General features: G+C 42.1%; 1 protein-coding gene across 1 annotated transcript in view; it reads left to right on the forward strand.

Moving 5' to 3' along the window:
- The window catches only part of LOC146567177 (cadherin-7-like), a 141908-nt gene that overhangs the window by 53271 nt on the left and 61813 nt on the right, over nt 1-26824 (forward strand). Inside the window, exon 4 of the mRNA XM_085286847.1 lies at nt 3018-3137. Coding sequence (XP_085142973.1) covers nt 3018-3137 — 120 coding nt within the window. The remainder of the gene's footprint in view (nt 1-3017; nt 3138-26824) is intronic.

Consider the following 26824-nt stretch of genomic DNA (forward strand, 5'->3'; position numbering starts at 1 on the left):
GTCACTGTCAAACCTTTGCATTGTGTGCTTGCAGTCGGAAAGTGGATATTGCACTTGACAGTTGCTTGCAACCTGTACACGCAAGTGTCTGAAGAATATTGGTCTCCGCTCCAGATTAAGCACGCCGCATTTATTTTCATTACTGGCAGATGACAGTTGCTCGCCGAGAATACGGAATTGATTAGGAAACTTGTTTTGTACACAGCTGCAGGGGATAAATAACAAGGGTGAAGATCTGATCCATCACGTCGATGAAGATGGACAAATATTGAAAGGACACTGACAGGGGAAATTGAGTAGCAGACGACAGCCTGGTGGAGCTGAAAGAATCTGTTAAAATTTTCAGGGTGTTCATCAGTTTTTTTTCTCTTTCTCTATGACATCCAGCTCACCCAGATGATATTACCTTTCATGCTGACAATATTGTTAGAACAGGATGTTTGGTGGACTCGCAGGGCAAACAAGCTGTGGAAAACATCTGAAAAAAAGAGGAAACTTTAAAAGTGCTCCATGCGAGTCCATATTGAAAGTTAATTTACGGCGGCGTCCACCACACCCTCTGTGAAGTGTTTTTAACTATCATCCTGTAATAAAGATTCAGACGTTGCCTGAGTTCTCTTTCATACAGTCATCCTTTGACCTTGGTGTTTTAAACTACCTGTAATATAACCTGTCATGACTAAGAGGTGATGATATAATCTAGGTGTCCTTCTACAACCAGCCTGGTGATAACTTCTCCAGCTTCACCAAGCTTTTTTTTTTTTTTTTACTGTTATATTGTTCACATCCAGGGCCAGAGCCTGTTAATTCAGCTTTATGGCCAGAATGGGGGACTCTAATCTTCAATTTCCGTGATCACTTCATTCTGTAAAAGCCTGTAAAATACATCTCATGTTAGAAAGTGAGATTTTTATTAGGATGTTTGCTTCAAAGTAAAATATCACCAACTTGTAAGACAGCACTTTCTGTTTGCTACAATACAGGCTTTGCCAGATATGTTCAGCTAGCCATTAAAGTGAAATATTCAAGCATTCATGTGACAAACTGAAAAAAAGCTACACTTGTGGAGAACGGTGTTTTTTCAAGGTTATTTTAACAATTTCTATTCTTGATGATTTCACCACTGCCAAGTGTGAGACTGCTGTAGGCGTCAGCTTTAAGACCAACACTGACGTATAGTCTAACAGCGAAAAATAGCCTGAACCGTAAAGGTTGTTTTTGGTCATTTCACAATTTATTAAATGCCTTTTCCTCTCCATTATCAAATGGATATCAATTTTTCAGCATAAAATGACTTTGCCTGAAAAAAAACCCAAACCTGCACCCATTTAATGAGCCCAGTTGGAACAACAGGATTCATTTATACCATAATGAATGACCTATTGAAATTGATTGGCACTGATTGTCGCTGATTATGTTTTCTCTGAGAAATCTTCAGACGCTTTTCTGCTTTACCTCCCGAGCCACGGCTGTCAGCTCAAGTCACATCAACCTCGTTCAGTGGGCACATTTAAAGAAAAGTGCACAAGGAGCCGTGTGCGATGTCTTCTCGTTTGCCTTAGAGGAAGTGTGGGAGAGGACAATACTGTACTGCACGCAGAAACAACAGTTGTCAGTTGTCAGCAGAGTTCACAGTTGAGTTTGAAAACAAATGTCCTTCTTGTAGGATGAACGGAAGTTTGGGGATTTGAGGAGGGCGAATTCTGGGCTCTGTTACAAAGTGAGGCTTTATGTCTGGGTGTTTATAACTTTATCTGCAAAACTCCACTGGATAATGTAAGGTTTTTTGTTGTTTTTTTTAGAATCACAGTCAGAAAATGCAACTTTTATAACACGCAGAGTTAAGATTCTCTACCCATATCAAACTTTAGCTACAGTTTTTACACAAAGTGAATGCAATAGGATTCACAACAATAAAAAAATAACAAGAAAACTCGTAAATATTGCACATGACTGTGAATAAATTGTGGGGTTATTGTGCAGGAGTATAATCACAAATTGCATATGCATGCTGCAGCATGTAGGCCTAAGCACAGATGTACAAAGTCAGTCAAATTTCAAATGAGAAGTGTAACTTATTTTTTGTATAACTTTTGGCAATTGCTTTGCTCAAACCTGGGGATTTACAGATAAACAAGCATCTGTTACTCAACATTCGAGTCTTAGCCAAACAGGTTCACATAATGCTGATTGAGCCTGTCAGCTACAGGTTAATCTCTCTGTATTTCACTGTATGTCAGAGCTTTAAATCTCAGGCATTAAATTTCTGCGCTGACATAGCGATAGCCACCATGCAACAAGGTCACCTCTCGCATGTGTCCTCTAGGCAGACTGCAAAGTAGTATATTAAGAACAACTTCATGTCCATTATGTCCACAACCGGTCTTGAATGGAGCATAGGAATTTGACATAAATCCTCCAGAAATTGTTGTAAAATGCTTTAATGTACTAGGTGTCATTGAATCCTAATTAGTACCACAGAGAGGTACAGTGCCTTCCAATGACATTGCTGCAGGACGACTTTAAACTCCTTTCTAAAGCAAAAAAAAAAAGTTGCAGTTTTTGGATTGCTGTGGGATGATGTGAATAGTAATTTAGCTTTGTCTTTTTTGATGGGGTGAAGTGCCTCTTTAACATGCACAGATGGGTTGCAGACCCCATTTGGCTGATGAATTAGAACAGATTGAAGTTACCAGGAAAGATGCTGCTAACTGATCTGCACCAGGCACACTGAGAAAAAAAATGGCACTGGAATGATCTCTACAGGCTTGGAGTTACACTTTAATCTTGCTGCAGCATCCCTGCAAATTATGGAAATAATTAAGAGTGTCAGTTGTTTTGCAAGAGCCAGTCAGATCAGGACCCTCTCACCACCATTACCACCAACCCCCCACAACTCCCTTCAAACTGAGTTGGTCACAGGGCTGTTGATATGATGACTGTTTCCACATTTAGCTCTGTTTGTCTTGGCTTCTTGATGTCGTCTTGGAAACTAATGAAGGGCTGTCTGCTCACAGGAACCATGGTAGTGCAAGTGGTAGCCACAGACGCAGATGACCCAACATACGGGAACAGTGCCAGGGTGGTTTACAGCATCGAACATGGACATCCGTATTTCTCAGTGGAGCCAAAGACAGGTAGGAACAGACAAAATCCGTGAATTCATCCTGCTGGTTTGCATTTGTTTTACAGATATTGCTACTGTGCATCATTTAATGAAGCTTTTTCTCTTAATGTATAAAATAATCTGTCAAAGTTGAAACTGTTTTCATATTTCTCTAGGCAATGTCATGCACTATGCATCATGTTTTTAAATGCATTTATATCAAAAGTGAGGGAAGAGTTGGTGAGCTGTTTGCCTACACAGCTCAGCCACTGTCAGTCAAATGTGAGCAAACAACAACCACACAAACCTGATAACCAAATGTATTTTTATATTCAACTCCAGTTTTTATTTATTTATCCATGAATAATTCTGTACCAACAATAATACTTCACTCATGTGGCTTTGAACTCCTACAACGCTGTCAGAGTCAAGACTGACAATTTAAAAACCTAATCAGAATTAATGATGTAAAATCAGAGATGTGTTGTCTTTTTTTAGTTAATGCATTCTTCTTCCCTGTCAAAACCTGAATTTGGTGTTCATGTGTGTTATGCTGTAGTGGCTAATGAAGCCTTACCCTCAAGTGAGTTTTTATTTATTTATTGTGTTGTTGTTTTTTGCTTTCTCATTTTTTTGTTTTTCCTTGATGAATGTACTTTTAAAATCTAAATTTAGTTTTCAAAGTCTGTGTTATGTAAAGCACAATGATTCTGTCACGAAATCGGATGCACTTATTTTTGTAATTTTCACAAAACAGTGGCTACTTTGCCCACATGAAACATTCGCTTTTCCAAAGCTTTGTCTCTCTTTAAAGAAAATTTGACTGAAAGCTAATTGATGAGGATCAAGAGCATCAAATGTGTCTTTTGGTGGTGATTTGCTAAGTTTGCTCCTTATAAATTATTGAAAAAAAAACCTTTAAATAAACTTTCAGGACATATTTGTAATTATTAGTAAACAGGGGCAGAGAACATGTATGGAGAGATGGCAGGTAGCAGTTATTGTTATACTTACTTTACTATACTTAAATGTTGAGACACCCTTCATTTTGTTTCATATTTTGCCAGAGAAGTGTTAAATGGGTTTATTGAAGTGCAAATATAAAACAAACAGTATATAAGGCACAAACAGAGTTTATACAACTCTGATGAGCTTCAGCACAGTCTGCACTCTTTTAGTTTACTTGTAGTTTCTTTAGGTAGTTTTTAGGAATAGTGCTCCAGGCTTCTTGAAGGACATTCAGAGCTCTTCTTTTAATGTTGGCTGCCTTTTGTTCAGTTCTCCGTACAGATGATCTCATATTTCTTTAGTAATGTTGACGTCCAGGCTCTGGGGAGACCAGTCCATAACTAATCGTGTTCCATTATCAGTACACGTTTACTGCGCTGATATTGTCATTGCTAGTCTGAAAAATGAAGCTGTTGTCGATTAAATGCTTTCCAGATGGTATTATGTCACAGTAATACAGTATTATATGTAATACCATACCCGATGATACCTTTCTGTATTCATGATTTAATCAGTTTTGGCAAGATCTCCTAACACCACTGGCTGAACTGCAGCCCCAAACCATAAAAGAGCATCTACTATGATGGCTATAGACACTGACTGTTGTACACTCGCTCTCCTGACCTGATCTGTATATATTTGGAAAAAGGTGAACTGAAAAATTGAATTCATAACTCCAAAGACCCGTTACCACTGATTTTCAGTCCAGTTCTTGACAGTCACCTTTCCACTGAGACCATTTCTGATGAGTAAGTAGGTGGATCAATCAAAGGGTCAGATGTATCTCTCAAGTCTTTGCTTCTTTTTGTTCCCAATTTCTAAGGACATGAGATCCAGTTTATACTGTTTATCTGCTGTAAATAGTTTTTTAGGTGTGCCACTTTTTTGGTACTCCACTAGTCCAGTTTCCGCAAATTGTTTAATGAGAATTTCACTCCATGCCGAGATATGGCAAGTTTTCAGCTAATAGCTCTTTGGAAATAGCGTGTTGGTGCAAAAATGTTGTTTTTTAGCCCGTCAAGGCATTTTTTTGTAGATTCAACCTGAGAAATGAGAACAAATTATGTGTTTTTGCGACAGGCTTGCTGGTAACAAAGTGCCTAAAGATACTGATAGGTTTGTAGCTTGAACCCATCCGCTGGAACGTTGAAGACAATATAATTACACTGCTAAGCAAGACACAAATAGGCAAAGTTCTTCATGTTACTCGTGCACGGGAGAGACCGGACAGAGTGCCGTTCCTCCACTTGACCCCAGTTGCTCTCGTCCGTTCTCCCGTACCACTGTCCTTTTATTGAGGATACATGAATATGCATAGGTTCATTAACATGTGACGTCTACATACACACAAAGAGTACCTTGCCTGTGTGTGTGTGTGTGTGTGTGTGTGTGTGTGTGGGGGGGGGGGGGGGGGGGGGGGGGGTACTGCTGATCAAAGGGTCATAAAAGCACACAAGCAAACATCCTTGGTCAGGAAGAGGGTAGACCCCCCCTCATCCTAGATAACACAGTAAGGAAGTCCAGCAGTTCATTTATACACAAAAAGCACTTAGACTAAAACAGACGTAACTACGTTAATCCTACCATAAAACAATAAGAGAAGGTATGACCTCTCTCATGCTCCCAGGATGTAGGTGTGGAATGCACACCAAGCCTCTGTAGCCTGTTAAAGATCACACAACTTATCACTACACAATTGATTATACACCTCTAAGCATCTATGGTTAAATATTTCTAAGCATAAATGACAATCAACAATACAAAACCTAACATTCTCCCCTTTTTGACCTTTATGCTTGAAAAGTTCCCAGTCATAGAATACCTCATGTCAGACAGTTTCAATGCAAACATTTTTATACTCAGCATATGTCAAATCACCCTAAATTACTGTAAAAGTTACACAGTTTAATAAATGTATTAGCAGTTATCCCATTCATTGAGCTCATCTCATGGCAAACTGCATCTTACGAGCAACCAAAGAAATTGTTAATTTAATAGTGAAACTAAGAAAGTAACATTTTCAAAAACATCTCAGCTTGGTGATGCTTCCTCCGGGTGTGCAAATCACATGTCTCTCTGCAGAGTGGTTTGAGTTCTGCAGGGCGTCATAATGTCTCTTCCAGTTGTTTCATTGTCCATAGGACCAGAGTCCAAATGTATGTAGAATAAACATTCAAACATACCAGTTAGTGTTGTTGTTTGTCAACATGGGTCTCAGCTATTTCCAAAGCTGCAGACCTCTCAGCACTCTAGTTTTATGGCCTCCACCAACCCCCATCACCTCATTCAAGCCTTCGTCCTGTGAGGGGGATATTTATGACTCCTTAATTGTCCACGCTCTGCAGAGAAACACCTCTGTGGAAAGGGTGCAGGGTTCCGTTGTCTTACTGCTGTTATGATCCCAGCAGCCTTCAGAGTGTCATCGTATGCACATAGGAAACTGCTGTCATCACCACCATAGCTTCTGGTTCCTGTGCTTTCACAGAATCATGATGTCATCCTCGAACTCCTTCTGCGCTGTCGATGGAGCTTGGCACGCTCCCCTCATCCCACGAGTTTTCATGTTCCAACGCTGCTGAAGGTTTAAGGCAGAGCACGTCGTACACCTTAGTTGTCTTCCTCAGCGTCAATATTGAATCTTTCATTTTATTTAAAATCTCCTGGAAGCTCAGTAGCACAGCTCTCTGTGTGATGTCTGCTGTGCTGAAGATGATCTCTGATCCTCCTGAAGCCTCTCTCCTGGCCTCAGCTCCCATCTTGTGGACGATCCTCTCCTCTATTTTGCAGGCAGTTTCATGGTCCTTGCTGTGGCTCCAAGGTCTGATCTCATGATGGGCCCCAACCAGCTTGACCTTTGACCTCAACCACTGCCTGGGCTATGCCTGGAATGTTTCTCGCTTCTCACTGCTGCACCTGTATTTCAGAAAGACTTCTATGTGGAGAGCATGTCAACAATCATCAAACCACATTCTTTAGTTCAGTGAACTTCACTTATAGGCCATCAAAGCCTCATCTGAACATGGATGCACCACTTGCATAGGTTTAATACTTGTAAATAAACGGCTAATCACACAAATCACTGCAACAATAATAGTAAACATTGTTTAATGTTAATCCTTGCACTCCACCTCTTGACGCATGGACATTCCCATGCGTCAACTCACCAAACCTGGATCCCTGTCTTAAAGAAAAAGATTAGCTAGATCATGTCCCAGGCAACATCAGGGCATCTCCTCCGGAGTAGCTCCGTAACCCTGCAATAAAAGATGTTAGTGTGTCTTGCATATTAAGTTTGCTTAACACCTGGCTCTCCCAGGAGCCTGCATACACACCATCATGGCCTGGAAAGCAAAATCTGGAAGTGAAATCAAACTTCATACCTGTAAACAATTGTATCATAAGAGTAATAAGCATTCAACATCAGCAAGACAAGTGTCATGTGCAGGTTTTCTCAAATCAGTAACTACAACTATTACCCTAATTCACCTCAGACATGGATTATCCCATGTACTCTGTTAACATTAATGTAATCAGTGACTTCTCTTAAGCAAAGTCACTCCACTCATATATTATTATTATGGGTTCAAAAGTGGCCAGCAAATGAGCCCATAATAAACTATTCCATAAATACCGTAATCTCTTATTTGTTTTACTCATGTCACTTGTCCGCTTCAGCTGAATCTTCTAAACACAGTCTCAGAAAAACAAACATTAGCAATACACATTGACTATCCTGGTGGGCAGGCGTCGGCCATCCACATTCCAGAGGTGCCATAAAACACCATAAAGTTAACACTCGCTGTGGAAAAAGTAACACTGGTCTCATCACAGTATGTCTCAAACTATATTAATTTCTCCATCAACATATAGCCTGTAACTACAGTTTTCTTCACACATAAACCCAGAAATCTTGTAGTAGAGAAACATTAGCCAGTATTCCTATAAATCACATGATCAAACACATGAAGAACCGTAATGCTGTAAAAACGAAAATGCAAATGTTAGCGCTTGCGCAGGCGTATGCATACTTTGTCACAGTTATCTCTGTGAGCACACAAGCTAGTGAATGACACACACATAGTAAATTCACAGACACAGAAAATGGCATTTAAAATGTTAAATCATCATGCAACCTCGAGTGTTGCTGTCATCTTTCTGCTCCTGTAAAGGGAAGCACACACAGACTCATCTGCACCCCTGCCAGGCGGGGGTCAACTTCACACAGTCGTGTTACATCAGTAAAGTCTTGTCAGCTTTTGTCAGCTTTTACCAGTCAGTCAGTTTTGTTTTCCTTTCACTCACTCATTCATGCATTCATTCTTTCTTTCTTTGCTGATAGTGGAACCTATCGTCGCATTTAGTTTCCACTCTCAGCAAAATGACGTCATTTCAAAAGAAAATGAAGAACTTTAGTTTGGATTACATCGCTGAATCCTTTTGGACTGGGACTGTCATTTAATAATTGTCCCAATAAGTGGCTTTCTCCAGAAGCCATTTAAATGTGGAGAACTCACTTGGCACAATTTTCTCGACGACGTGTAGCGCTTTTAATTCCCGACGTGCAGATCTGCTTAAAGAACAGAGATTATCAAACAAAACTTTCAGTGCACTGTGAAAGTATCAAAATAAAAAGGCCTTGTTAAGTCATGACACAAACTCCTCATCTCAGGAGGGTAAATCATACCATTAGCATGGTTTATCATACCATCATACTAATCGGCAGGCTCAACTTCACAACAAAAGAAAAATCATCAGCTAGATTCACTCCAAACCAACCATCAGCTGCACAACACACAACATAACCCTAATGTCTTATTAGCTATGAGTTTAATTACCAGGTCTGTGCTCTTCACTCATTTAGGTCACAGATCTATTTTATTCAATTTTCCTTTTCCCTTCATCATAAAACATGTGACATGCTGTCATGCACTTCACAAAAGACGTTTGTTCTGACGTATTCAGAGTTGTGTATCTAAATACAGGATTCACTCGCACATCAAAGCAGGAAACTCAGTGTTTTAGAGTCTCCACTCAACACACAACAAACTCCAACACATCTCATTCACTCGTGCTAGAATTCAATCACCTGTCATTAATCTAAGAACGATCAACTAATTTGCATATCAGCTATTAACCCACTAGGATGACAGGACGACAAAAATGCATGTTCAAAATAGTATCACAAAAGACAATTTCCCTCATACAGTAAATTACTTATGCTGCCTCAATCAAGCAGGAAGCTTCTCCCAATTTACTATATCAACAACTAAATTTATTGTCTGATCACTGGTTGGTCAAACCAGAATCTTTTTTCCCACAAAAGTTAAATTGTTGTCCTGCAACCTAGAGAGTCAATTTTTTTCTTTAGGATAAATTCAGCATTTGATAACAAGTGTCTGCTAAATTGACACTATTTTAACACTGATGAAAGATAACAAGCTAATTTTCATTACATGTGTTTGTGTTATTAGGCAGGTCTAATGCATGTCTGTGGAGCTGCATCTCCAGCAGAGCATGTTCTTAAAGCTGCCTTTCCTACACATTTCTCTGCTATTATTTAATCATTTCTTAACTAATGTGCTATGAGTCTTCATGAGTCATTTTGTGTTTGGAATTGTTAGTAGGGTTAATGCATGTTCTGCTTGTGTGTGTGTGATTTTGTATATGTTTCTATTTTCGCAATGTTTCAGACTCCGTCTCAATTTTCCAACTTAAGCAGTCAGTTTTCTTTTCCCAGGTTTTTTTTTTTTACCCCAAATTTTAATTTCCCACATTAAATAACAAAATTTGTGTTCTCACCACTCTCACTCTATTGTCATCTCACTCTGTTGTCCTCTCCCACTTTAACAGTCCACAGCCGGCAGTTATCCTTCAGCTTTGTCCTGTGTTCCACTGTCTCTTCTTGCCATTTTACTCCACAGGTGGCAAATGTCAAACTCCAACTGTTCAGTTCTCCTCAAACGTTTTCTTCACATGCACAGTGAAGTTTCAGCTTGTTGTAGACACAGTGCCATTCATCCGATCAGTCAGGATGATGGGTTTGCTCTTCTTCTTTGATGCTGTCTGTCCACATTGCTGCTGCTTTGCTGGGACTCTTTGCTCAGGACTTGCTGCTGTCTCTTTATCTGCCATGTTATTGCTCTTTGGAGCTGCATTCTTCAGGGAGGAGTGAGCACTTGCTTGTGAGGTTGAGAGACACATGGCGCTGTAAATAAGTCAGCCAGAAACTTGGCCTGAATGTTTCCAATGATGTTAAACTATGACTTTCTTCCGACCGCTGCATGTGGAAAATTGATTCAGGTCTGCTTTTCACCTGAAAGTGACAAACTAAGACATGTTCATTATTATCATCGCTGCTTAATCAACACACATCTCTCTCTCTCTCTCTCTCTGTGTTTGTGTGAACAATCCTTTCTTAAAAGCAGAAAATGAAATTATAGTTGTTTTTTTTGGTTGATCAACACAAAACCTTTTTCCTATGATTATTTTTTTCCTACAATATAAATTCTCCCTCTTATTCACTCTTTTTTTTTTTTTTTTTTTACAATAGCTGGCGACCTGCAAAATCACCGCTGTCACTCACAATCAAAGGCAATTACTTTTGCACAGTGCACAAAAACACTGTGATGTCAGACACATTCACACTCACTTTGTGATCTGCGTAAATAAATCACATGACTGATGATATGTGCCATGGTGATCCATAAATATGATCACCAGTTTATTTAATTATTATTAACCCAACAAAACAAATAAACAAAAACATGATGCTGATGCTACACACACGAGTCAAGGTGCAGGAAAACTGCACATTTTGTGTCAGCAAGGGGTGGGGGGACAGCCACCCACCAGAGCATAGCTGCTGATGTGGGCTGGCCTTCTCCACACGCTCTTCAAGGCTGGTGTGTTTTCTGAAAACTTCTAACATTTGAATCTCTTCCATTTATAAGCCTGCGATTAACCGCACGGCTCAGGTCCGCGTGAAACCCGCGTGACCGCGCTCGCGTGAACCCGCGCAGCTGTGGAGCCGTCGCTCTCTCTCTCTTTATTACATAAATACTTTGTGCTGCCAGGAGCAAAGTCCAGCACAAACGTCTGTCTCCCTCCGACTCACTCTTGGTTGCTTAGAAACCCATGATAACAACAACAGTCGGTGTCACAGACCACATGTTCTGCTCCGCACACACCCACACAACAACAACAACAGCGACGACGACAACAACGAAAACAACACAAAATAGGCCTAATCCGGACTCACACCGGACCGCTCGGGACCCTGACCCAGTCGTGGGACGCTCACCCACTCGCGCGACAAAACCCAATGAAGGGACGCTCGGGACACACACCCAGGGCGATTTCAAAACCGGACACTCACCGGACGCTTGGGACCCTTGGGCGATTTAACCAAAACCTCTTTTTCGGGACACAAACCCAGTTATCGCTCCACAAAGCAGCGAACTTCTCAACGCCTCACACAGTGGCGGAGACTGCACAACGACACGGTTATAGAGTCGGCCTCTTTAAACTTACTTGCCGTTGCTTAGAGTGTAATATCAGCCCGAATCCCGCCGACCGTCATTCATCGAGGAGAAAAGACAGACCGCGAATCCACAGGAACTTCCTCGCTGACGTCAGTCTTTCAGCGTGCCTCTCCTCCCCTCGGTGAATGCGATTCCAGGGCTCCGGCATCGAAGGACCAATTAATGATAGGTTTGTAGCTTGAACCCATCCGCTGGAACGTTGAAGACAATATAATTACACTGCTAAGCAAGACACAAATAGGCAAAGTTCTTCATGTTACTCGTGCACGGGAGAGACCGGACAGAGTGCCGTTCCTCCACTTGACCCCAGTTGCTCTCGTCCGTTCTCCCGTACCACTGTCCTTTTATTGAGGTTACATGAATATGCATAGGTTCATTAACATGTGACGTCTACATACACACAAAGAGTACCTTGCCTGTGTGTGTGTGTGTGTGTGTGTGTGTGTGTGGGGGGGGGGGGGGGGTACACAAGCAAACATCCTTGGTCAGGAAGAGGGTAGACCCCCCCTCATCCTAGATAACACAGTAAGGAAGTCCAGCAGTTCATTTATACACAAAAAGCACTTCGACTAAAACAGACGTAACTACGTTAATCCTACCATAAAACAATAAGAGAAGGTATGACCTCTCTCATGCTCCCAGGATGTAGGTGTGGAATGCACACCAAGCCTCTGTAGCCTGTTAAAGATCACACAACTTATCACTACACAATTGATTATACACCTCTAAGCATCTATGGTTAAATATTTCTAAGCATAAATGACAATCAACAATACAAAACCTAACAGATACAATTTAAAATTTGTTCTTTTCCAAGTTGTCTGTTATGTGAAGCATTAAAACCCCAGAGTGTGTTGTATAACGGTGTGTGTTATTTCTCCTGAATTTCACTTTTCATATATATAAAGAAAATGAGTGTTGAAGGATATATACACCTGATTTTAGCACCTAGATGCATGTTTGCAAGTTTTGCCACTTGTTATAATAAAAGTAACAGCACTCAAAATAAAAAGAAACCATTTAAAAATTCGGAGGAAATGGATAAAGTAGCTTGAACCATACGATGTGAGATAGTATGGTGACTTGTGGGGCATTTTATCCTGGGAAAGTGCAGCGGCAGCCCTCGCTACATCTTCATCGCTGGCTCATTAGCCACTGCCCTGCCGAGGCTCAGCTACTTCATGCAAAGCACTCTTGCAAGAAAACAGGAAAATATGGGCCATCCAGTAATACAGGCCTCATCCTCTGCTTCAAGAGCAACACATACACACATGCTACACTTTTATGAATGTAGTTCTAATTCATGAACTGCTGAGAGCCACTGCAATGCAGAGATTTCTGTCACTTATTTTTCACACTCTGTCAGACACAGAAATAAGAGGGATGCTCAACAAAACAAACTCCGCTGTGACCTGTAAGGTTCACTGTAAACATTCAATAAACCTAACCACCGGAAGAAAATGGAATGCTCCAGAAAAAACGAATGCATATCGCAAAAAGGAAATAACTTCACACTGTGTTGGCATTATTGATGTGATGTCTTTGGAGGAAAATATGTTGGGTGCATCAAAATTCATCAGCACATTTAGCTGTGAAGCCTGCACAGTATCGCAGAATATCCATGTTGTTTTTCACTTTCTGGAGACCTTCAACTAATGAAGCCTCCTGCTGAAGCTTTCATTAGAGAATATTTCCATGTTACCATGTTTTCGGGTGAACATTTACATGTTTTATACACTCCAAATGAAAAAAGGAAAAAGAAAAAGTCTCTCATTGATACTCTAAGCTCCAGCAGTTTCTCTGGGACTACTCTGAAGCTGCGAATCTTCAATTATAAGTGGATTTTCTCATGTTGCTTAGAAGCTAAAACGTCTGTGAGCTAATTAATCTGTTAAAATGCTGTGATCACCTTCCCTCTAGATGAGTTTTTTTAAGAACTTCTTGAATATATATTTAAGTATTTACTTAGTTCCTTACTGGTGGCATCCATAAATAAATGAATATGCTGTGTGTTTTGAATGCAATAGTTCAAATTCAGTAGTGAGCGGCACAGCTTTCAATTTTAATAGGCACTTTAAAGTAGGTAACACAGTGTAAGTAATCCCTCAGGTATAGTCTCAACATTAAAAATGTTTTGATGAATTGCAACAACCTCATTGTCTCATTCAGTTTCATTGACACGTTGCCAAAAATAAGTTTAGTTATGATTTCTGGCTCAAAGAAGCATGTAAAGCTATAAGAATAAAAATGTAAGTTAAATCAATCTAAAATGAATATTGATTATTGCCAATCTATCCATGTTCTTACAGAATTTAGGGTTACGGGGGAGGGGATGCATGCTTACGTTTACACCTATAGCCGATTTATAATCACCAATTAACCTAACGTACAGGTCTTTGCACTGTAGGAGAAAGTCAGGGTACATGAAGAGAACAAGTGCAAGAAAATGGGACAACATGCAAACTCAGTCAGCTGATAGTTTGAAAATAGAAGCTGCACTAACCACTGGTACACCATACTGGCAGCACTGATTATTGTTTCTTGAATAATCATAAAGCCTACATTAAATATCACCTTCTTTTATATCTGATTTAAGAAGATTGATGTAGCTAATATGTCTTCACAACTCTTTTTTTAAAGCCAGATGTTACAATAAAACCTTGCCTAGCTAGCTTTGTTAGCATGCTGCATCTTTAAATGATTGTAACATTGAATGGTATGCTAATTTTGGCTAGCAAGAAACTTGAAATAAAACACCCTTACTAGAAACGTTAAACCTGCCTGTGGACCAAGTGATCCTTAACTCTGTAACATTTTAAACCAACAACTGAAACAAATGAATTACATAAATATTGATTAACAACTATTATGCATAAAACCTGTAGCTAATGTAACCCCTGGTCAGCTTCTCTTTCCAGCGCTGTGTGAATAAAACTCTCTGGACTCGAAGTGGGTAGAGCTCAGGCGTGATTTATTCCCCTGCAATAACATGGGACATGAATAACCATGGGTTTCAGCAACAGGATTCCGCCCAAACACAGCGAAAGCTTCATTGCTACTAACTATAGGCTTATGATCGTATAGTGGAACTCTTAGTTTTCCCAAATAAATAAAAACAAATATTGATTGAAAAATAAAATGGCAACAATACTTATCACGGAAAATAGAAACATTACTGCGTTGTTGTTTAGATAACAAAGAAAAATTAATTCACTTAAATGCACATTCATGTAAATATAAATAAACCAAAGCCAAAATTCCCTTTTACGTACAATAGTAAATGGAACAATGCTGCCATCTACTGGGCAAACTTAATAAGCAATATGTCTTAAACAGAATTAGCCTGCAGCTCAACCATATACATGTTTCAAAGTACACATACCTGCAATAACATGGGACATGAATAACCATGGGTTTCAGCAACAGGATTCCGCCCAAACTATTGAGAGAAGTTTCAAAATTATTAGACACGACAGCCTCCTCTAGCTGTTAGCCGCTAGCTCCACGTGTCCATTTTTCTTACCGTCTAATCTATTAACTGCAAAACACGGTCATAAACCTGAAATCTACTCAAATACTACCGTATGGGCAGTTCATGCAGTTAGTGCACTGTCATATTAGCTTCAATGAGGATTTTCAAATATGTTTTAAACTCATGCTCTGTGAGAGCGGACGGAGAGGAACTTACCACAGCGAAAGCTTCATTGCTACTAACGATAGGCTTAGGGGGTAGCCCGTTTACCAGTAGCAGACTTCCGCTGCGGATTTTCAAAATAAAAGTTCCAAAAATAAACCCATGGTTGCGATCCCAAGTTTAACAGGAATTTAACAACAACAAAACCATATCCATTCTTTTACATCGTTACATACACCCCCCTTAAATTCTGTTAAACTCCAAACCAGTTCAAGGGAGTATCAAGGGCCAGAAACAAAAGAACTATGAACAACAGGTGCTTCGGGGTAAAATCGATACACTAATATTAATCATTGTCGATACAGAATCCTTTTATATAAAAGTGTCGAGACATTGGGTGGTACCAAGCCCAATACCTTCAACAGACTAGAGAAGATGCCATCTACACCTCCTTAACATCACATATAAGAGCACCCGAAATAATACTCCAAATCACATCCTGGACCACACAAAAAAATAAGTCGAAAGATACATGAAACCAAGTCAATTCCCTCAGAGCTAAAACATACTAGTCAGAAATGCAAAAACTGACCCTGAAACAGAAGAAGTTTCCTCAACTTTCTGCGCTGCCATCTCACAAATCAGTCTCTTGGGAGGCCTAACACTTCTCCCATACCTAGTGATAGCTAGCCCATCCATGCCCGCCTGAATAGTCTGAGGCTGTGTGCAAATAGCAAGATCTAAGTCAACATCAGCCATGGGAACCACAGGAGCCACGGCAACAGGTTCAGAGCCTTGACGGAGAGCAGCATCACTGATCACGGGAGCAGGCAAGGGGAATTCACTAATGGAGTTTTCAAACACTTCAGCATTAACTTCAGGGGGTGGGTCCTCCGCTGCGATAGAGCCACTGCTGGGGTCCACAACGCAGAGAGAATGGTGTCCCACGTCGAGGGAACCTTCAACTTCCACCGGCTCATTAGCGAGACCCTGTATCTCTGGCGTTTTCAGCAGCCAGTCCAGTGTCCTGTCATGATGATCCATCTGTGTTGACCTCACAGACCCTTGGTCATCTCCACTGTTCGGGTTCCCTCCGTCCAAGTCAGCACGGGAGGCCAGACTCCCTTCCACACCTAAGCCCAGGAAGTTAACAGGGAGAAGGAGGTTCCTGTGTACAACTCTTTCCTTGCCTGTGTGGCTCTCTCTTATCCTGTACACATTGATCCCAGACCTAACTGACACAACATCATAAGGCGTGGGATCCCACTTGTCGGCTAACTTTCTTTTTCCCCTTTCACCACGATTGGCCAACAACACTCTATCACCTACAGCCAGAGGTGAGCCTTTGACTTTGCGGTTGTAGAGTCTGGCATGGCGCGCTTGCTCGTGAAAAGCGTGGTTCTGGGCAATCTGTGAGGCATCAAACAGGTCTTTCCGCAACCGTGAGACAAACTCATGGTGGCTGATCACATCATCATTTTGCAGCACATGTTGGAACATCATGTCAACAGGGAGGCGTGGGACTCGCCCAAACATGACATAAAAGGGGGCCAAACCAGTCGTCTCATGCACTGTGCAATTGTAGCAGAACGTGAGAGTGCGTAACATCTGAGGCCACCTAGCCTTGGCTGTAGAAGGGAGAGTCCTCAGCATATTCCCAAGTGTCCTGTTGAACCGTTCAGTGACCCCATTGCCCATAGGATGATATGGCGTAGTATGCGATTTCTGCACACCTGCCATCTCTAAGAGGTCCTTCAACAGTCTGCTCTCAAAGTTTGATCCCTGATCCGAATGAATCCTCTTGGGAAAGCCATAAACACAAAAGAAATCATCCCACAACCTGCGTGCGACATGTTTTGCAGACTGGTTTCGGCAGGGGAAGGCATGTGCCATCTTGGAGAAATGATCGGTTACGACCAGGACATCCACTTTCTTATTATCGCTGAGCTCAGCAGTCCAAAAGTCTATGCACACTAGCTCCATCGGCTCTGACGTCTGGATGTTCTCTAGTGGTGCACAGGCATGAGGTTCAGGTGTTTTTCCAACCACACATCTCTCACACTGTCGAACATGGTTGGTTATGTCTCTCTCCATCCCGACCCAGAAAAACCTCTCACGGGCGAGGGAAAGTGTTCGTGCCTGGCCCTGATGGCCTGCATTATCATGAAGGCTGAGGAGGACTTGAACCTTCAGGCTATCAGGAACAACAAACTGAAAAATCTTTCTACTCAAGCGGTGATGCCTTATCACCCTGTACAGGATGCCGTTCTGTACTTTAAGCTTCTTCCACTGCCTGAGAAGTCCACCAACACCACCTGGTTCTGAAGCTGCTTCTCGCCTCGTAGCCTTCCTTTTTCTTCGCACATAGAAAAGGACTCTGTTTATTGCCTGATCTTGTTGCTGAAGGCTCGAGAGCTGGCTTTGGGGAAGAGGAACGACCGGGTCCACCTCAGGGAGCTGTGATAAAGGTGGGTTGACATTGGTCAAACCATGGTCACACTGCGCACTCAGCACAGCTGACACCTCATCAGCATCGATCGAACCCCTCTCGCTCTGAAGGTCGCACTCAGAAACAGAGTCTGGTGAGTCTGGCTCTGTGTCTTGAACAATGTGGCAGTTGTTAGTCAGCCGAAAAGCATCCTGCACAGTACCTCTCACAACCCCGTTGACCTCATCTAGCAGGGCAACATAAGGTTCTTTCAGCAAACGATGACCAATACATGACTCGACAAATGGTTCACGGCTCAAAGCATCAGCAACTGTATTTCTAACCCCTGGCACATACTTTAGATCAAAATCATATGCCGCGAGCTTCGCCACCCATCTCTGCTCACAAGCATCTAAACGTGGCTTTGTCAAGATGTAGGACAAGGGGTTATTGTCTGTCCAAGCAGTGAAGTGCCTTCCTTTCAGCCAGTGGCTGAACTTGTCACACACGGCCCATTTAAGCGCCAAGAACTCTAGTCTGTGCGCTGGGTAGTTCATCTGAGACCGTGACAATGTCTTGCTGGCAAAGGCAACAGGTCGAGCCACTGTCTCGCCAGGAGAAACCTGTGAGAGTACTGCCCCGATGCCATCAAAGGAGGCATCAACCGCCAGGATGAAAGGCTCACTAAAGTTGGGATGAGCCAGGGTGACAACATTAACTAGTTCCATCTTGAGCGTTTGAAATGATGTGCGACATGCTGATGTCCAGTCACTTGGTGTCAGAGATGGTTTGGCAGAGGGTTGCTTCCTGAGCTTCTTTCCTTTCCTCCCATGGGGAATTGCCTGTCGTCCCGAAAGTAACCTAAACAAGGGCTTGGCCTTCGCAGAACAATCAGGGATGAAATGTTGGTAATAGAGGATCATTCCTAAGAAGGACCGGATCTTCTTCTGGGAGGGAGTCACACCATCGCTCTCCATAAGCTGTTCTTCCCTGATGTTGGTAATGGTGTTAACCTTGTCTGGATCAGTTCTCACACCATCCGCACAAATGACATGTCCAAGAAATCTAACTGACCTCTTAAGAAGATGGCATTTCTTAGGGGCCAGCTTAAGGTTGTGACTCCTCAACCGAGAGAAGACCATCTCAAGGCGCTGAAGGGCAGTTGCCTCGTCAGGCGCAAACACCATCAAGTCGTCCAAGTAACAAAGCAAGCTGCTGAAATTCTCGTCACCAAAGATCGACATCATCATTCTCATGAATGTCGCCGGACTGTTCGACAGGCCCTGAGGCATCCGGTTGTACTCATGGAGACCAAAGGGCGAGGAGAATGCTGTGTATTTCTTGTGAGGCTCGTAGAGAGGCACATTGTAAAATCCAGAGGTCAAATCCATTGTTGAAAAGAGAACATTTCCACTGAGAGCAGCCAGGGCGTCGGCTTGGTGTGGCAGCGGGTGCGCGTCTTTAACAGTCTTTGCATTGAGCCATCTGAAATCAGTGCAAATGCGCAGGCTGCCATCCTTCTTCCACACCAAGACCAGCGGCGATGCATACTCACTGTTCGACTTCCGGATTATGTCCCTTTCTTCCATCTCATTCAGAGCAGTTCTTAGCTTCTCATACTGACTCGGCGGTACTCTGCGATAAGGCAAACGAAAAGGCTTCTCATCCACAAGGTGTATTTTGTGGACAAAATCGGTAGCTTCTCCACAGTCCATTTTATCCTTAGAAAAGATAGACTCATACTTTTCCACAAGCTGCAGAAGCTGATCTTTCCATCTGTCAGACACCTCACAACTGTCTAAGTCCAAGTCTTGTAGTCCTAGTCTGTGCAAGAGTTCCTTCCTTTGTTCAACAGACCTTATGGGAACAGAACCCTGGTCAAAAGAGTGGCTGTTAGACATGATCTTTTCAGGGGGAGACAGCTCTTCAACTGCGACACAGAGGTAGACATCAGCGATTTTACAGTTCTTCCTCAGAATCACACGCTTGTTGCTTGGGTTAATCACCTTGAGAGGAACCCATTTGTCACCCCACAATGATGAGACGGAGCGGCCAACCAGGATGTCTCTGGGTCTACACCGTGACTGTGTAGGCTCAACAGTAACAGTGCAGCCTGCTGATAGAGGTGAAGAGGGAGGTAATTTACCCCACACAAGGTGTTCCTGAAGGGGTTCCAGCGTAACACGCTGTCTCAACTTCACTGTGCCAATTTTATCAGGCACCGCCCCTCCTCGCCAACGCTCAACATTGGAAAGCATGGATAAAAACTGTCTACAGTCATCATTGGTGACATCACCTGAAATAGATACAAGCCTCCAATACTCATCCGTATTCTTCATTACATGAATCAACGACTTAATAGCGTTACTGCCAATAATCATGTCGTCACTTTGGCCTGGAATAACCAGCGTGGGGATGAGCAGCTTGAAACCATAAAGAGTCACTTCCAAATCACAAACTGCTTTAGGTTGGAACTGGTGGCCCCCAGCACCAACAACAACAATGTCATTAGCTGGTTCGAGCTTCAGATCAGGGCAGGACTGTAAAAGCCGCGTAGCAGTAGCCTCACTAATAGAGCACGACATAGAGCCACTGTCGATCATGGCTCTCAGTGAAACTCCGCCCACAGTCCCCACAGTCGTATAAAACAAACTGTCAGATTTCTTAATTCTTTGCGTCATTTGGAAGACAACTGTCGTACCAGGTGGCGAAGTGGAGCACAGAGATTCATACATGGATCCCAGGTCATCGCTGTCGCAAGTGGGAGAGTCACTCAGATGATCCACACTTTCCTCCCTCAAATGTGGATCAACTAGTTTTCCGACCGTCGAGGGGCAGAAGACGACAAGGATCCAGGACAGGCACGCCTGGTGTGGTCAGGTGAGTGGCACAGAAAACAGAGTTTGTGATCTCGGCAGTGCATGAAAGCTGTGTGCGACATATCATGACAGACGGAGCAGGGCTTATCATGTAGGCCCTCAATCCTGGAACGTCTGGAGTTAGGCCGTGTGGTCAAACCAGGCTGAAAGGATCTTTGCAGAAGAACCTTCTCAAGCATGCCTATGAGCCGCTCCAAAGCAGCTGAATCTGTCGACTGTGGCTGAATGTGCTTCTCTGTTGGCTGGACAGGCAACGCTGTTGATATCTGCTGCGTATTCACTGCAACTCTCTCGGCCGTCGTGCTGCTTGAGTTCAACGTTCCTCCAGAGTGGGACTCACACAGGATTTCCTGGACCTCATTGGCTGTCCATTTATCAATTGTCTTTGATCTAAAGATCATGGCAAGCTCAGGGGAGGGACAGTTTTTGATGAACATTCGGGTGACCTCAGTGCTGGGGCTACCCAATGCCTGTCCTCGTTCCTTCAGGCGCTCAACAGCAAGATCAACAGCACGGTGCAGCCTAAGCCAGTAATCGAATGCACTTTCGCCTTTCTCTGGGAGAGTGGTGTAGAAGTCTGCCAGTGGAAGAGGTGAGCACTGAGCAGAGTCAAAGTGTCTCCTCAGGATTCCAAAAATAGCCTCAGGATCACGTGTGACATCTACGACACTGTTTCTAATGCCAACCTGGACCACATCCTTAGCCTTGCCTCTCAAATGAACAAGAATCTCCTCAGCCTGTTCTTCGGGTCTCAGACTCCCCAGCTTTATAAAGGCTCTCATCAGATCCTCCCACTCTCTCACAGAAATGAGATCAGAACCATCCCCTCTGAAGCATGGTGGGTCCTTAAGCTTCCTGTGGGACACAAATTGCACCGGCGCAGCATCAACAGCAGATGTAGATGACACAGCATGGAAAGGTGTGGCCGTAGGTGCAGGTAAGGGGGTACTAGCAGACGGGCTGAGCTGGGTTAAGATACTCTGCGCTACTCTCTGACCAACCAGTTGGATCACATCCCCCATCTGACTCACAATCTCCGTGGCAATAGTATCTGGGTTAGGAGAAGGTGAACTGTTGTTCTGAGACGTGTGTGACACATGGCTAGGGGGAGGGACAACAACCCCTTCACTGGACTGGGGCCCTGGGATCCCCTGACTATCCCCCCTAACAAAACCACGCCCACTAACAGGAGTGTCATAACGCAAACGCAAAGGGGAACATAACAACCCCCTACCCCTACCAACAACATTAGGAGTACTCGATCCCTCCTCTGTGATGTCCATCACAACAACTAGAATAAAACAAAAATGCTATATATGCTCCTTTTTAAAAAAAATGTGTCAGAAAGAACAACAATGAATCACAAACGTGCAGCGCTGAAACTGGCCCACGTTGCTGAGAGGAGTCCACCGTCCAAACACTCGATTGACGGCTCACGGCACCAATGTAACCCCTGGTCAGCTTCTCTTTCCAGCGCTGTGTGAATAAAACTCTCTGGACTCGAAGTGGGTAGAGCTCAGGCGTGATTTATTCCCCTGCAATAACATGGGACATGAATAACCATGGGTTTCAGCAACAGGATTCCGCCCAAACACAGCGAAAGCTTCATTGCTACTAACTATAGGCTTATGATCGTATAGTGGAACTCTTAGTTTTCCCAAATAAATAAAAACAAATATTGATTGAAAAATAAAATGGCAACAATACTTATCACGGAAAATAGAAACATTACTGCGTTGTTGTTTAGATAACAAAGAAAAATTAATTCACTTAAATGCACATTCATGTAAATATAAATAAACCAAAGCCAAAATTCCCTTTTACGTACAATAGTAAATGGAACAATGCTGCCATCTACTGGGCAAACTTAATAAGCAATATGTCTTAAACAGAATTAGCCTGCAGCTCAACCATATACATGTTTCAAAGTACACATACCTGCAATAACATGGGACATGAATAACCATGGGTTTCAGCAACAGGATTCCGCCCAAACTATTGAGAGAAGTTTCAAAATTATTAGACACGACAGCCTCCTCTAGCTGTTAGCCGCTAGCTCCACGTGTCCATTTTTCTTACCGTCTAATCTATTAACTGCAAAACACGGTCATAAACCTGAAATCTACTCAAATACTACCGTATGGGCAGTTCATGCAATTAGTGCACTGTCATATTAGCTTCAATGAGGATTTTCAAATATGTTTTAAACTCATGCTCTGTGAGAGCGGACGGAGAGGAACTTACCACAGCGAAAGCTTCATTGCTACTAACGATAGGCTTAGGGGGTAGCCCGTTTACCAGTAGCAGACTTCCGCTGCGGATTTTCAAAATAAAAGTTCCAAAAATAAACCCATGGTTGCGATCCCAAGTTTAACAGGAATTTAACAACAACAAAACCATATCCATTCTTTTACATCGTTACACTAATAAATTCCCCAGAAAATCTGTAGCTGTGGTCTCTCGAGCAGAGTAATAGTCCAAGCTTAATTCATAGTGATTTCATATTAATGGTCAATTTAAGTCCAGTATTCATCTGTGACTTACCTCCGTTTTATGTCCTCTAACTCTTGACAAAAATGCCAAGGCTAATGCCAGTGTTGCTCAGCTACTTGCTGACACTGGCTTTCTGTGTGCATTCGTATTGCAGGTTTTTAAAGCTTTTTCACTAAAACATCTGAACTGTGAAGTTGTCTGACTCTGAACTCCAAACTGCTGTTAGGAAAACATAAATAAAGAAGAAAGCTATATTCACAAGTACCTGCCAAGTGATTTTTAGGTTTAAGCATGAAAAGTTGCTTATTGCAGCTTTAAGCATAAAACTTAAAGAACAGAAAGCACACAGATAAATCCCAGGTTGGTACTCTTTCTGTAGGACAATGGCTGGTTTATTAAGCTGTCAAACAAGCATACACACACATAAGCACATACACCAAAATGTGCAGCCAGATACAGCCCTTGGGCCCCTGCCAGCACCTTGCCTTTCTGCTGCCCATCTCTGTCTGACCACGACTGATTATACTTGGCTCTCTTTTCATTCCCGCAGAAGGTGATTGGATCTCACGGTTATGAGATGCAATATTGGTGTCAGAATGGAATAGCGTGGATGGCCCTCAGAGAGGTGTGACTCCATGTGGGACTGGATGCAGGGAAGCATGAAGACATGTTCTCTTGTTTGACAGGGGTAACCTTAATAACAGCAGAGTGGAAAAAGATGACTTAAAAACTGTAACCTGTGTGTCAAGGGGGAAATCCTGCACTCTTTCATAGCAGCATTGTTGGTGTCTAGAAGTCTCTGTTGGTTTATTACACTTTCTTGCCCCCCCCCCCCCCTATCTTCCTCCCTGAAAGAGTGCAAACACACAACTGTAATGGAGAGAAATATTAGGAAGTGCTCAGTTGACTACCTTCATCTTCATCTTCATTTAGCTACCTTTCAAGAAGAACTATCTTGGGGAAATAAAAATTCATGCTGCTAAAAAAATGCTCAGCTAGTTTACTGTAAAAAACAATCCTGCTGTGTCATCAGCTTTCAAAACTCTACAAGCTATTTACCACGTTGTATTTATTGTGTGCATTTGTGGGTTCCCTTTGATTTATCGCTGCATAAATTTCTGCATTTATCTCCTCGATTGCTCTTATCCGTCAAAAAAAATCTGTTTTACATAAAGTGACTTGTCTGACTTCTTGTTCGTAAAGAACTTGTGAAAAGTAGATTGATTTATCATGTACTGCAGTAATATTTAAAGCTGGCACAGAACTGATGAAAATTTGACCACTTTGCCTGTGGCTGTTCAACGATCTTTGACAAAGTTTGCAAGAAGACTTGTACACATCAATGACTCTTGAATGAGACTTCGTAAGGCCTATGCCAATTAAAGTGAGAGCACACAAGTGATGTTCAGACAGTGTGCCTGCCCCATAAAGCCCTCATTATTCCCATATCATGTTTATTTTCCCCTTTTTTTAATCTAAGCTCAGTGTCCAGATCCCATACTTTCACAGCCTTGACTGATGATTTTCTTTAAGGTAAGTGGATTCTTTAAAACACAAGGTTGATATTTCAGAAGCCTTACTGGGTTATAAAAACCTGTGGACTGTGATCCTCTACAGTTGACTCTGATGTTAACCAGAGATAAGTCCATATTTAAAGCTCACTAACAACATATTTAACATATAAGGACTCCAGAATGGGATTCCTGTGGAGCTGAAGCTAGAACTAGCACGAGAAACAATTATAGCAACATGTTGACCTATTTTTTGCTTACAACATCATTAGTTTTATCACCACGTATCATAGACATAAGCACACGATGGTGTTTAACACTTGGTGGGTCCCTAGCTCCCTCTGAACATCAATATTTTAGAGTTCTGAGGGATCCCAAGGTATTAGGTAGAGTAAAAAAGTAGCATTAGTTGAAGTTAATTTAAAAATTCATGAAAAATTGGAATAACAGAATAAACTACCTGTGAGAAAAAGTATTCCCTTATAGTCTGTAGGTACCCCAGTCAGTAGAATTAAGGTTATGTAAATCTGCATACTTTATTGAGAAGCCAGCACCACAGTGAATAAAAGCAGTGTGAATAAAAGAGGAGCCTAGGAGCAGGTCATCTAGGAATGACAAGGTTAGTGGTTTGATCCCTGGTTGCTTCAGTCTGCACCCCAGAGTACCCTTGAGCAAGACAGTGATTTCGGTGCATTTATCTCAGTGGACAGAACAGTATCAAAAAGTGCTTGTATGAGTGTGTGTGAATGGTTGAATGAAACATGTTTTATAAAGTGCTTTGAGTGCTCAAGTAGGGTAGAAAAGCACTGTATAAGAACCAGTCCGTTTCCCATTCATTTTTTACACTTGCCAATCACTTTAGGTACACTTTGACGGAAGGGTGTGTTAGACCCCTTTTTGCCTTCAGAACTCCCTTAATGCTTCATGTTATTGACATCTAGTGACCGTGGAGGCCATCTGAATACTGTGAAATCACTGTCATGTTTGGGAAAACCAGTTTGAGATGATTTGAGCTTTGTCTCATGGTGTGCTCCTCTACTGGAAGCAGTAGGATAGCACACAAGGTGAGTACGCTTGGGTCTTAAAGAGATTGACATGGTCAGCAATTATACAGAGGTAGGCTACGACATTCAAAAAATACACACTAAGGTGTGTGCCCAGAAAATATCCCACAGTTAGATATCCACCACTGCAAATGCAATGAAAAGCAAGATGAATCCATGTTTTGAATCCATGTGTTATTTACAGCAAATTTTGATCCCACAATGTTGGTGAGCTTGTGCAAATTGTACCCTCAGTTTCATGTCATTATGTTACAAGTGTGGCACCTGGTGTGGTCTTCTGCTGCCGAAGCCAGTCGGCTGAGAAGCTTAATGTTTTGTGCATTCAGAGATGCTCTTCTGCATATTTTAGTTTGAAGAAGTGGTCAAGGCGATAGAGCGTTTGTAACTGTGGCCCCCAGACTCTGGAACTCCCTTCCTTTGAGCCTGAGATCTGTGGACTCAGTGGTTTCATTTAAAAAACAGCTAAAAACCATCTTTTTAAACTTGCTTTTGTTTGATTTATGTTTTTATGTTTTAGCTTTTCTGTGAAGCACTTTGTGATTTTTGTCTTGAAAGGTGCTATACAAATAAAATTTCACTTACTTACTTTTATTTGAGTTATTGTTGCCTTCCTATCAGGTTATTTCTGTTCGCCTGGACGTAGTGTTTTCAGTGGGAGAAACGTCCCATTGAAAACGCTGTCCAGGTAAACAGAATCAACCTTCTGGCCATCCTGCCCTGAGCATAGCATCAGTGAGGGATTTTCTCCCAGATAACTAGCTAGCATTGGATATTTTCTCTTTTTATGACCATTCTCTGTAAACCCTAGAGATCAGCAATTTCTGAAATGCTCGGTGTCTCGTCCCACGTTCAAATTCACCTTAATCGGCTTTCTTCCCAATTCAGATTCTCAGTTCAACTTCATCAGGTTGTTTTTACTAAATGCAATGCGTTGTTGCCATGCGACTGTCTTAGTAAGCAGTTGACTGCAGTCTGTGTTGTAATAGAAGATCACTGGGTATTCATGTACAGAAACGTTTTTAAGAGCTGTATTAAAAACATTCCCCAAATGGTTTTTAAGATACATTTATTTCTGTATTTTTACAATAAAGAATCTTATACTGAAAAAAACCCAAACCACCTTGATAAGTTCAGTGTAATCAGAGGTTTCGCTGCCACAT

The sequence above is a fragment of the Mchenga conophoros genome, linkage group LG9, assembly GCF_057382185.1.
Source record: "Mchenga conophoros isolate Kocher_MC1m ecotype Shallow Benthic linkage group LG9, M_conophoros_male_GT1.1, whole genome shotgun sequence".
NCBI lineage: Eukaryota > Metazoa > Chordata > Actinopteri > Cichliformes > Cichlidae > Mchenga > Mchenga conophoros.